Here is a 12,907-nt window from a genome sequence, read left to right as displayed (position 1 = left end):
AGAAATTAAACTGGCAGGCACCAGTGAAATAGTTCTCACAGAGGTGAGTCATACACAACGTTGCCAAAGTTTCCATCTCAAGTGTTAAAGTTGGAAGTGATAACCAGCCTGAGAGTGTCACCATGGCACCAGTGATGGGCTAAACAGTCCAATTAAAATTTGTTTGGTTCTTATTGCTCCAGAATGACCGTGACAGTGATTCTTTGGTGTGAATTCGTTTTAATTGTGTCTCCCACTCCCACTGTCCCTCTCAAGGCTGCTGGCCTGGGTCGCCTCAAGCCGAATACCCTGGTCCTGGGCTTCAAGAACGACTGGAGGGACGGTGACATGATGAACGTGGAGACTTACATCAGTATGATTCAGTGAGTAGAACTGCTTCAAAGATGAAACTTATCCAAGCCTAAGTGGAAAGAGTCACCAGTTTCCAGTTAAAGATATACTGTTTTGAAGTATTATTTCATTACATTTTTAAATAATCAATAAGCAAATTATTCGTCAGCAACCCATTCGTCTTTAACCCGTTCAGCTCAGACTTTGAAAAGCAGTGTAAAATAGTATTAGGCAATATAGTCAGACATGCACACACACAGGACCATAGACATAGGTTTTTGTTTCTTTTTTTTCAAATAACCAGATCATTTTGTCATAATATTCTTTATTTATGCATGAATTATTATTAACAAACATATTTTCCATGAATTAAATTGCGACAAATCTATTGCCACCATGAACATGGAGCTCTCAGGCTCTCCCGTTTGGCACAGGGCACAGACACTACACCCACAGCCAGTCCCCTTACTTGAGCACAGGAATACAGTGTTTGTTCATGTGAAATCTTTTTTCCCTTCTGAACCCTATATCAGTCATGTGAGACTATGAGTGAAGGACTTAAGATGAATGAGTACCTCATTGTAGAGTGTGGGGATTATGGCATTAGGGCTGAAGGTCAGAGATAGTCCAGCTGTACAATATTAAAATCACAGCTAATACGCTTAGCAATGTGCCCTTTACTTTCCATCTAGTGTGCAACCGTGGCAATTTACACACTGTAAGGTTCAACTAAGAGAGATGTCTGAACCTGGCATTTGTTGTGTACAGTTCCCTCAGCAGAGCCTTTGTGATTTCAGTCTCTTTTTTTAGGTTTAGTGAGCATGTCATGCTTCAATCTGTCCACTGCTGATGTGAATCTTTTATTTATGTGTTTTTCTCTCTCAGCGATGCCTTTGACTTTCAGTTTGGTGCTGTTATTCTGCGACTGAAAGAGGGTCTGGATGTGTCCCATATCCAAGGACAAGGTATCACATCCAAATCCAGACACAACATTGTTCCAGAGGAGTATTTAGCAACATGGTGGAAATCAATATGAATTTTCCAGTATAGAGTGTAACACAACATGGCAGATCATATCCAGAATGACATATAAAGTAATTAAATCCATCATCAATACAATGACCTTTTTTCCTTCCACATATATAAAATCACACAAATAAACGCACAATAAACTTGAATAATGTAACTTAACAGATGATTTTCAAATAATGGTTGAATTTACAATGATAGCATGAACAACTAAAGGTCTGTTAAAGCATTTAGTATCATGCGTCATGGGTGAGAAAAGAAATGTGGTCAAATATCAAAACAGCAATGGTTGATATTCTAACTATTAGCCTTTCTTATGGATCAAGCTCCGAAATGGCTGAATCATACATTTCCAGTAATGCAACTTTGAAAGCCTCTGTTGTTGAAAAATCCCTTCCGACTGCTCCTAATGATAAAATCACCAGTTGCCACAGAGCTGTTTGCTGGCTGAAGGCTGGCTGCGAACAGCTAGTTAGCAACTACCATTAGCCTTAACATGATGGCTGAGGAAAGAGCGCTCACAGCTAGTTAACAGCTAGCATTAGCCTTAACACGCTAGCTTGTCCAAGATAGCAGGCCTTACGAGATGCAACCCTTTTACACTCACGCATATGCAACTCACATTCACGTTTGACACAGATTGTGTAGTGACAGGGAGAGTCTAATGAAGAGATCCTCTGTGGGAAAGGTAGGATCCAGTGTTTTTGGAGTCCTTACTTATAGGGACTAAAATTCAGAATATCTCAAATTTGATGATTCTTATTTAAAATAGATTTATAAACTTAAATAAATCTGTCGTGAGTTCCCCCCATCTTTATGGAAGTCCACTGCTAAGAGCCTTTATAACCCTTTCATCCAAAAGTGGTGCTTTTTCTGTCACTTCAGTGATTTGTGTGAGGGCTGCATGACTTTGTACTATAGTTTTGTTCTTGATTTATTGTTTTCTCACCCTCGCACTCTTTCCTTCTCCTTATTTTCTCTTCGTTGTCACTATCTGTCCCTTCTGTTCCATTTCCTCCCAGATGAGTTGCTGTCCTCCCAGGACAAATCTTCAGGGATGAAGGATGTGATCGTATCCATAGACACCAGCAAAGACTCTGACGCTGATTCATCCAAGCCGTCCTCCAAGGCCACCAGCCTGCAGAACAGCCCGGCTATACAGAAAGGTCTGCCAGCCTCAGTGTGAACAGCTCCACATTCATCTCAATTGCTTCTTATAGTAACACTGTGTGTGTGTGTGTGTGTGAGATAATGTTTCTCAAACACTATTTCAGTTCATGACAGAGGAAGTTTTTTCATCCAGGAAATCAGTTTAACTCCATTCTCACAGATCCCTTTTAATCCATTAACAGCCTCCCTTATTATGCCCCCCCCCCCCCACACACACACACACACACACACACAGTATGGCCCAAGACATCTGTGCACTAACAAACTGGGCCCAGTGGGACCACAGGGGTCATGGGTCACTAAGGCAGCGGCAGTGTGTTTGTTTGTGTGTGCATGTGAGTGAAAGAGAGAGAGAGAGAGAAAGAGGCTGCAGAGAGAGCGAGAGAGATCAGCATCAGTATAGCGGATGACTGCGGCCCACACAACTCAGAGCAGAGCAAGCAAGCAAGCAAACAAACAAACAAACAAACGGCTCCCAGGTTGTGGGAACTGTAGTTCCAGACATTCCCAACGCCAGGCCTCATCGTCAGGCCTGCCGTTGGGAATGTCGGAAGCGGAACTGTTTTGTGTTGATATTTATTGTTCTTAAGTTTGGTCAAGCGTTTCATATATGAACAGCAAAGAACTCTACCACTGTATGCTTAGTTTACTGTCTTCAGTGGCACAAGCCAAATGAAATCATGCCAAACAAATCCCCCCCTCAAGGACATACCATTCTCGAATCTATTACAGCCATTACAGTTTTACTGTATGTTTGTAGTTGTAACCAAAATTTGTATCACTTGTCTATATTTTACCAAGACCCTGTTTTCTGTTTGGCTCCTGTTTTAATTTATTGTTGACGTTATTAGCCATGTAAACGCAATCATTCTTACATATTCACCTGCTCTCTTGATAAATTCGCTGACATACAGATTTCCACTTCATATTCTGAATCAATACATCACTGTGCCTTAATTGCTCCAACATTTTTTATTTTTTTTAATCACTATAATTTTTTGTCATTGTTATTAAGTTACTGTCAATGAAATTCAACACTTCCTGTATGTTTCATATTTTAAAAGAAAAACATTCTAGAGGCTCAAAAGGGCCACAATCCCTTTAACTTGGAAGTGTGGACTTTCACTGACAGTAGCTTAACAGCGATAGAACAAAAGGCAAAGTTTAAAAAAAATGGAAACTGTGTTTCTGTTAGAAGGAGAAAGTCAGAGTGGTGTGTATGGCATGAGTCTATTGGTGGTAGGAAAATGAAGATAAATGCTTTGATTTGGGTAATCCTCTTAGTCCCAGCCAAAGCTCCTACCTGAGGTGTCATTAAGACAGAATCTTTGCCTGGTTCCCCTCTTCTAATTTCTGTTCTGAATCACCCTCCTAACTGTTGTGAGATTTTCATTATAACCCAAGCCCAAGTCTGAGTGGAGGAGTTCAGCTTTGAGAATCCGAACTGATTCATACATATTGAATACTCTCCCACGTCCATGGTGATTTTGCTCACCAGTCCTGACTCAGAGCCTCTGGTTTTATGGCTCAGACCAGGCCTGAGGTCTCTGTTAAAACTCCTGCAAGTAGAGAAACTTCAGCAGAGGTTGTTTTTTTTTTTTTTTTTTTTTTTTTTTTTTTCCTTGAACATGCATGCCAGTCTGCATGAAGCTCACAGCTAACTGTGCTCATCAGGAACACACTGTATGTGTATGTCTGCTTTGTTGTAGTAGTTTGTTGAAGTATTGTATTACTGTACATTTTCTGTTAAAACTTACCTTCATCTTAATTCATGACCAGGAAACCTTGGTTGTAAGTTGATGGCACATCAAAACAGCATTTCACCTCAGTTATGATTTATTTATTTTTTTCTCTCTCCTTTTCTTTCAAATTTCCCAGATGACGATGATGATGGCAAAGCTACAACTCAGCCCCTGTTGAAAAAAGGCAGGAAATCCACTTTATTGGGTTGCCTTAAACTCTTTCTTTCTTTCTTTCTTTCTTTCTCTGCTTTGTTTTGATCTTTCTCCATCTCTTTTCGTTCTCTTTGGTTGTGCTACTTTCCTCTCGAGTCATATTTTCCTTTCCTCATGCTCTCTCTTTCCATCAGCTCATTTTTCACAGTATATTTTTGAATTCCTCTTGTATTAACATACCATCCTGCACCCCGCTGTCTCTGTCTTGTGTCTCTCTGCGTCTGTCCCGTGTTTCCGGCCCACTAGCTTCTTTGGCTTTAGGTAATAACATTTTTTCCTCTGTTTCCCCCCTGCTCTCCTGTTAACAGTCTCCAGCTTTTAGCTCAAGCCTACTCTCTGAAGCTATACTGTATGTGATAGTGCCTTTAACTCGATCCAAGTCTTGAGTATTTAATGTTGTACGTGTGTGCCAACATTTCAATTTCCTCCAAACTGTCTTCAGTCTCTCGCCTGCTGTTTCTTCTCTCTCTGAAAATGACAGTTTGTCTGTGGCTTTCTCTTCCAGGATGAAAACTGCTCTCCTGTTTTCATGTTTTCAGCCCTGTCCAGCTCCAACTCCTGTGGCTCTCACAGCTTTTTTTTCCCCCCTGTTTGCTTGCTGTTCAATATTGATGGTGTCTCCCCTGTGGTTCATTAAACCCAAATTTAAGAAATCATATATTAGACATTAGAAAAATAGTACCTGCATCAAACGAGAAGCTAAATTTAAAAGCACTAAGATTTGCCCCCTTGCTCAGTTCTGGACACTCATAGGTTTTAATGCTACAGACTTGCTTGGTCTGAGAATACGTAAAATACCATAATATCACAACAGAGGATTCACTTTTACGCATAAAACAATGCAAAAATACAAAATATTTTAAAATAATAAACACACGGGTTTAAAGGTGTGACCAATCCTTAGCTGGCTGATGGACAGATTTGTTTTTTAATACAGTGGAACCAGAGCTGTTTGGAAGGGAAGAACTCAATCTAAAAACCTACACCATGGAATGCTTTTCAAAGTACAGAACTTTTTATTATTGAATTATTATTATTAACATTTTATCAGTGTTTCTGCACACCTTGGCTTCTTGACAATTGTTCTAAAAATTACAAAACACTGATTCATTAAACCAAAACGTGAAAAGCCTACCTAAGAGTTGTCAGTCTGCAGCTTTTTAGTCTCCATACTTTGATGCTGTGGAAAACATTTTTAAATGAAAATAAATAATACATTACATAACATTTGGCTCAAAATAAAACTGCTGGCATGGTATTTTTTTTAAGGCCCTTTAGAAAAGAGCCGCTCTAAAACCACAATTCTAAAAACTACCAAAGAAAAATCTACAGGGGAAACACTGACAGTAGCTGTAGTGCTGGGGTTTGATAGCTTGCCTTTTTTTTAAAAATTTTGTTCAAATTGTTTAATGTGTGTTTTGAGCTCACCATCACACCTTTTTTCTAAAATAACACTCGTTGTACTATCATTCAAACACAAGATGTTATTCTACAGCCACACTAAAGAGTATAGAGCCAAACACCACACATGTCTGTCCAGAGCTGACAAATATACACAAACCACACATTGTTTGTCCACTTGGTTTCTGTCCAACATGAGTTAACACTCTCAGGACTCCCAACAGGCCAACAAATGATTGCAGTTAGTTTTGTCTTGCCATTTAAATGAATTTTCCTCTGTCTGTGTTGTTGTGTGTGTGCGTGGTGTGGTGTGGTGTGTGTTACATACATCTGTTTTGCAACACAATCCCTGCAGACAAGAGGAGTCCCACCGTACCGTTGAATGTGTCTGACCAGAGGCTTCTGGAAGCTGGCCAGCAGTTCCAGAAGAAACAAGGGAAGGGCACAGTGGATGTCTGGTGGCTGTTTGATGATGGAGGTGAGTCTGTGAGAGATTTGTCCAGTGGTGAATGTCACCAAAGTTAGCCTGGCACCCAGGAATCAACTTTGGGGTACCAAAGTAATAGAATTCTGTTGGTAGGTTATCCATTTCTACGCTTTTAGTGTCCTTACCTCACAGAAAAAAAAAAAAAAGAGTTTGAGTAAATAAATAAATGATTTGTTGTAATACAAACTGAAATTTGGAATGGAAAAAAAAAACTTTGCACACACACATCTTCAAAACACATGGACACAGACATACATGTGCTCAGAACAATATGAATAAGATGAAGAAACAACACAATGACATGGATGAGTGAACGGATACTTAGCACAGTACCCACTGATTCACACATACAGTATGTCAATATGACTCAGTCTTTATTGGGCGGAATGATTTGGGGTTTTTTGTCATAGTTGTTGCAGCAGTGACTCCTACTGGTTGGTCAGGGGGGCCTGTACAGCTGTACAGTGGGGGTCTCCTCCTGTTTAAATCATCTTCCCACGGGGTTTGGCCTTTTTGAAAAATAACAGAAGAAAGAAAAGGGGCAAAAACCTGCGCATCCATGTAGAAAGAGTGTCCGTAGCGATTCTGTAGCTCTAAATGTTTCGACTTTAGCTCCCACCAGCGGAGACACAGCAGATGTTTAATGTTTACATCATGGAAGCTCTGCGTCAAGCACCTGTTTGACCTCGTCTCCTCTCCAGGCCTGACCCTGTTGATCCCCTACCTGCTGACCAACAAGAAGAGGTGGAAGGAGTGCAAGATCCGTGTCTTCATTGGAGGCAAGATCAACAGGATTGATCACGACCGCCGAGCGTGAGTATTCCACATTGTTCTCGTCCTCGGTGTCTGGTTATGAATATTTACACAAATACGTTGTGTGAAGTTACAGCACAATTAGCATTTGCTTCCTTTTCTAACTCTACTTCACCTGCGAGGCATGACCTGAAGCCTGTGCTATGAAGCAGGATTTGGGGTTAGCGCTGTAATTTCAGGTTTAACCCTGGGTTTTCAGGGTTACGTCGGTAGTTCACTTCTGACCGGGTCACATTGCCATGGTAACTTATGCTGCACACCCCGACCTGCTCTGAAGCAAGTTAACTTCAGAGGATCAGATCAAAACCCATCAACACCCCAAATACCAACCAATCAGATCACTGGATCACAGGCATCGTTTTTACAGGATTCCCAGACAGGGACAAAAAACTTTAAAATAAAATGACAAGTAATAAAGAACATCACATATTTTTGAAGAATGGAATGGTTTTACTGTTTGAGGTTTTCCATGTGTTCTCTCTGGTTTTAAAACACATGGAGGGAGAGTTTATCACTAAATAACTACACGATAAACATTATAGCTTCATTTTAATTGAACAAAGATTCTTTAACAGAATTAATAATAAAAGTGACTCATGCACTGTTAAATATTTCACAAGATTCTAAAGGAACATTTGAGTCAGATTGGCCTCATCAGACCTTAACCACTTCTCTCTTCTTCCCGCTGCTTTGGCAGCAGAAACAGTCTGACATGACTTGAACTTTTTTTTTTTATCTTCATCACATGTTCATAACAGTTTGTTACTAATTCAGTAAGAAACATAATAATAATTCTTGTACTTATTTACAGTAAATCCTCAGTCGGACTTTATCAATTGTAAATGATTTCTAGCATTAGCTTTTTTTTTATTCTAAATATGTAGTTGCGTTGTTTACATTTCACCTTGTTGAATATCACCTTTGGATGTTGATATAACTGAATTTCTCTGCAGGTATCACCGTTTCTTTTCATATCATGTTAAGTCATTTATTCGTAATAGTTCACGAGTTAACCAAGCCAGTTGATAACCAGCTTCATAGTACAGGTGAAGCCAGATAACTGCTACTACTATCCTGTTCTGGTGGCCCAGACATTAGAAAGCATTGTTATATAAAAGCAGGCTTGCAGCTCTTTAGCAGTGGACATAGTTCAGCCATCTGCTTTCCTTTCAGCACCACACTCCTCTGCTCAGCTGCTGCTGACAACATGACACATTGACACTGTGCTTGTCTGCTGTTACAGATACAGTATGCTCTGCTGATGCTGTTTGCACACGGGTTTGTTTTTCAGCATTTGGAAATTGGAAATTTAGTCATAAATGAAAAAAAAAAACAAAAAACATTTTTGTTTGTAACATTTTCAGATTTTACATTGGCTTTTCAGAAAGTGACAGTTTGGTTTGATATCCTTGGCACATGCTTTTGGACACAGCATAATCAGGGGTAATTGATAAGTATGTGGCCTCCTGTCCCCTCCTAGATTCACACACTTAGGGTGAAAGAGTGCTCCTCTTGTCCGCTTCCCATGCTCAATCTTCATGATTTTCTCCTGTAGTTGTCTCAAGAGTTCAACATATTAGGCCCTGTAATACTCCAGATAGTCCACCACCAGGACTCCTTTTGCATCCCCAAAAAAAAAAAACTGGGACCTATCTTGCCAGTGTACATGATGATTCGGCTTTCTTGCCATTCGTGGCATAGATACACTGGGTGTTTCCACTGTTTCCGTTGTTCTTTCATCTCTGTTTGGAGGTGGCGGACTCAGCACTCATTTTCTGTGGTAGCACTGCAATTTTCAGTGACATGAAACAGAAACACCACAAAATTTACTTCAGAGTTTCTGCAGAATTACCCACAGAGTTGAACTTCGCGTGCTGACAATGAGAGCTGTATGACCCGTCTGCTACCTTAGGCCACAAAGTTTGGGAATAGCAAAACGTTCCCAGAACACAAGCTGCAACTGAAAGCTCCAGAAAGTTGTCATTAAGTGGATCTTGTGCTCAAAATTCTTTGACAGTTTTTCAGACTGATTTCTCTGTCTGCCTGCATAGAAAAAAAAGTGTATCTAAAATGTTACGAGTTGTTGCTGAAAGCCGTCATCAGTAATGAAAATGATATTTTGTGGTTAATGAGTGAAAACAGAAAAAAAAAAAACAACCAGTAATTGTCCTTAAAAGGAGGTTTCATAATAGACAAACTAAATAGTGGAGACGCCAGTGTTTGGAACAACAAACCATGTGAACATCCTGTCCAACTTTGTGGTTGCGTTGATTCTGGGTTAAGCCTTCATCAGAGCCATTAGTGTTTGACCAGCAACAGTCATTTCCTTGTTATTGTCGGGGGGGGGGAAGCTTTCTCATCGGATTTCATGACTCTCTGTTGATTATATAACTTTGTTGATATGAAGGCGCGTTTTCTGCAAATGAGATGAGAAAGTTGATATCAGTCTCAAGTGTGTTACAAGTACAGAGCTGGAGACAGGACTTGGTTAGCTTAGCTCCGCATGAACACAGGAAGCAAAGACGGGGACTACCAGCCCAACCTCTGTAATCTGTGAATGAACAGAAATGGAAAAAACAGCTGTTTGTGTTTTCAGAAGGAGTTATGTGCTGGAACTATTTTTTTTGACAACAGTGTTTCCATTCACCCAGTACTTCTGTACAGAATCTTCACCTATTGGGTGACCATAACTTGTCATTTTTAAATTTCAGTTGGTGAACAGGTTAAACAAACAAAATACAACATGTTAGCTGCGAGCTGCTGCAGACACCAGGTACATGTCATTGTTGGAGTCCATGCACTCTCACACTTTTCATGCAGGACTTGCCCAAACGGTCACAGCAAATTGGTGGGAACACGGATGTCCACACATGTCTCGCACCTCACACCCTCTGATGATGACATCTATGTCACTGAGACGCTTGCAGACCCTCTATCCACAAACTATACTCTCATCCTCTTACACATTTAAACACACTCACTCACTCACTCACTCACTCACACACACACACACACACACACTCCTCCTTCTCTATCTCCCTGTCTCTCATGGTCCCCTACAGCTGCCTCCCACCTCCTTTTACTGGATAAAATTAGCTCAGTGCGAGCACACTGAGCACACAGCTCACTTTGAATTCCCCTTTGTATTTACTGCAAAACTACAAGCTGCACATTTCAACGGATATCTGACTGATTGTTGTATATATTTCTATATAATTCTTCATTTTTTTTTTTACACTTTTTTTTTCATCATAAAGGTACCTGCACGTATATTCAACTTTTAACTATGGTTTTCTGCTTTATTTGAATTAATTTTAAAAGGGTCAGTTCAACCAAATGACATACCTATAGACGCACACATGCACATGTTCACCAGCTGGTCTCTGACTGTGTCTGTGGTGGACAGTGGCTTAATCAGATTTTCTTCGTTGCTGCTGCTGCAAGGAACCAGCATTTTTCAGTCATCCGTCTCGCACATATCTTATCGAACAGATACACTCTTATTTTAATGAATATTAACAAGGCTTTAATTTTCACGCTCCAGGTCTGTTTTATGTGTGTATATACTAGCACTTAAAGTGCTGCTTGTGTAGATATGTTGTAAGATGATAGCTGTATTGATGCCAGGAACATGACAGTAGAACAAAAACAATCTAACGTAAACAGCTGGAACGTGTAGTGGGTATAAAGCTCTCCATCTGTGGCAGGTAATTCTTTCATGCACTGAGCTTCTTTGAAGTTGAAAGATAAAGGAAATGACTCTCATACCCAGAATGCCACAGCGCTCCCAGTTAAACCCTTCCTTACTTGCCTCCATCCTCCCAGAAACTTCATGTTCAAACAGGGCTTCAGGATGACTCAGTACTGTCAGCTCCTTTGATTGAAAATGCCTGCTGGTTTACAATATCTATCCCAAAACTCTTTGATGTTTTTGTTTTTGTTTTTGTTTTTGTTTTTTTTTCTTGTGCAGGATGGCCACTCTGCTGAGCAAGTTCAGGATAGACTTTTCCGACATCACCGTCCTGGGAGACATAAACACCAAGCCCAAGAAAGAGCAGTAAGTCCTCTTTCATAAACTTCAAAGAGCACGGTGTTCTCACACTTTCGCACGTTCCCACCATTCCTACGCCCACCATACAATACTGAAAGGTGGAGTAGGGGATTCTGGAGTATGACTGTTGACCCCCTCATGAACTAGCCACTTGCTTTGATGTCACAAACATTAGCAAACAGGAGAAAATAAAGTTGACCTATTAGCTCTGTGAAAGACAAACTAATGTTTTGCACGCCTGGTATATCTCAGCTGTGCTGTCATGGCTTAAATAGTAAATTTAAGCTAATACACATTTATACAACACTCTCTTTTCATTCACTAATTATGTCCCATTGTTTCTACTTTTGTCATTTTTTTTTTTTTTTTTTAACATTTATTAAGGTACTGTCAATGACATTGCCACTCCCTGCAGATGTTTCACATTAAAACCTTACTAAGAAAAATGAAGAACTATGCCCATTGAGTCACTGGAAGACTTTTGACTTGAGTGTTGAGTTTCATTCACAGCAACTTAACAGTGTTTAAAAAAAAAAAAAAAAGTTGAATTTGCATTAATCTGCGAACAGGGAAAATTAGGACTGAAGACCATTATCTAATAAAGGGCTGCCTAAACAAAGGCCCCTGTATCGTGGCCAACAAGGCTTTGACAACCAAACAGGTTTCATCAAATCCCCAGATAAAATGAATCACATTAGCCGCTTTTTTTGGAAGTGACAACAAACTTGAGGACTCACTTTAAGCCATCACACACACACACACACACACACACACACGCCCATCTAGGTTAAGTTGAACCTGGTAGCAGCTGCGCGAGATTTAATTGATGTTGACCGGAGACAGTTTGTTTAATAAAGTTTACACAGACTTTTGGATTCACATCAAGAATGTTCTAAATGTATTAAAAAAAAAAAAAAACTGTGGATTTGTTTTTAAATGTGCCCAGTCACCATTCACCATGTACCCAGATCTCCACAATGAAACTGTCAGATGTCAGTGCAATTTATGTTGCTGAAACTACAAAAGTATGACCTGAATTTTAAAAAAAAAACACATTTTCTTTGCCACATTTAATAAAAAAAAGTATAAACAACTGCTGATTTTCATTGATAGATTGTCTTCATGAAAATACTCTCATCCTCTTACACATTACCCCCCCAGTAACCATGAAGCTGTTGTTGTTGTTGTTGTGTAGTGTGTCGGCCTTTGAGGAGATGATCGAGCCGTATCGGCTGAAGGAAGACGACATGGAGCAGGAGGCAGCTGAGAGGCTAAAGAACAGTGAACCTTGGAGGATCACCGACAACGAGCTGGAGCTGTACAGGGCCAAGGTCTGCACCATCCCACTCACTGTATCATTCTACTTTTCTGATCCACTGCAGCCCAATTTAACCGGTTCTATAAACAGAGTGGAAGCAGTGGAGTGTATGTGAGCAGCTGTGCTGCTGGCTCAGGGTCAGTGTTGCAGCAGTTTGAGATAATTATCCGGTAAGCTGATACCTTTGTTTTGAAGACGTGTGTTTTTATTTTGCTCTTCAGACTAATCGTCAGATCAGACTCAACGAGCTACTGAAGGAGCACTCGAGCACAGCCAACCTCATCGTCATGTAAGCCGCTGCTATCTATTCTGCTTCTGTGTGTATTTGTCCGATCCCCTGAGTAGGAGGGGTT

General features: G+C 40.2%; 1 protein-coding gene across 1 annotated transcript in view; it reads left to right on the top strand.

The window, feature by feature from the left end:
- Positions 1-12,907, top strand: part of slc12a2 (solute carrier family 12 member 2) — a 56,288-nt gene that overhangs the window by 38,865 nt on the left and 4,516 nt on the right. The window contains exons 18-26 of the mRNA XM_041059061.1: positions 256-362; positions 1,216-1,295; positions 2,382-2,525; positions 4,408-4,455; positions 6,241-6,363; positions 7,074-7,185; positions 11,156-11,242; positions 12,432-12,567; positions 12,776-12,843. Coding sequence (XP_040914995.1) covers positions 256-362; positions 1,216-1,295; positions 2,382-2,525; positions 4,408-4,455; positions 6,241-6,363; positions 7,074-7,185; positions 11,156-11,242; positions 12,432-12,567; positions 12,776-12,843 — 905 coding nt within the window. The remainder of the gene's footprint in view (positions 1-255; positions 363-1,215; positions 1,296-2,381; positions 2,526-4,407; positions 4,456-6,240; positions 6,364-7,073; positions 7,186-11,155; positions 11,243-12,431; positions 12,568-12,775; positions 12,844-12,907) is intronic.

Source organism: Toxotes jaculatrix, chromosome 16, assembly GCF_017976425.1.
Source record: "Toxotes jaculatrix isolate fToxJac2 chromosome 16, fToxJac2.pri, whole genome shotgun sequence".
Lineage (NCBI taxonomy): Eukaryota > Metazoa > Chordata > Actinopteri > Toxotidae > Toxotes > Toxotes jaculatrix.
Note: the sequence above shows the minus strand (reverse complement) of the source record. Positions and strands in the feature narration are given on the sequence as shown.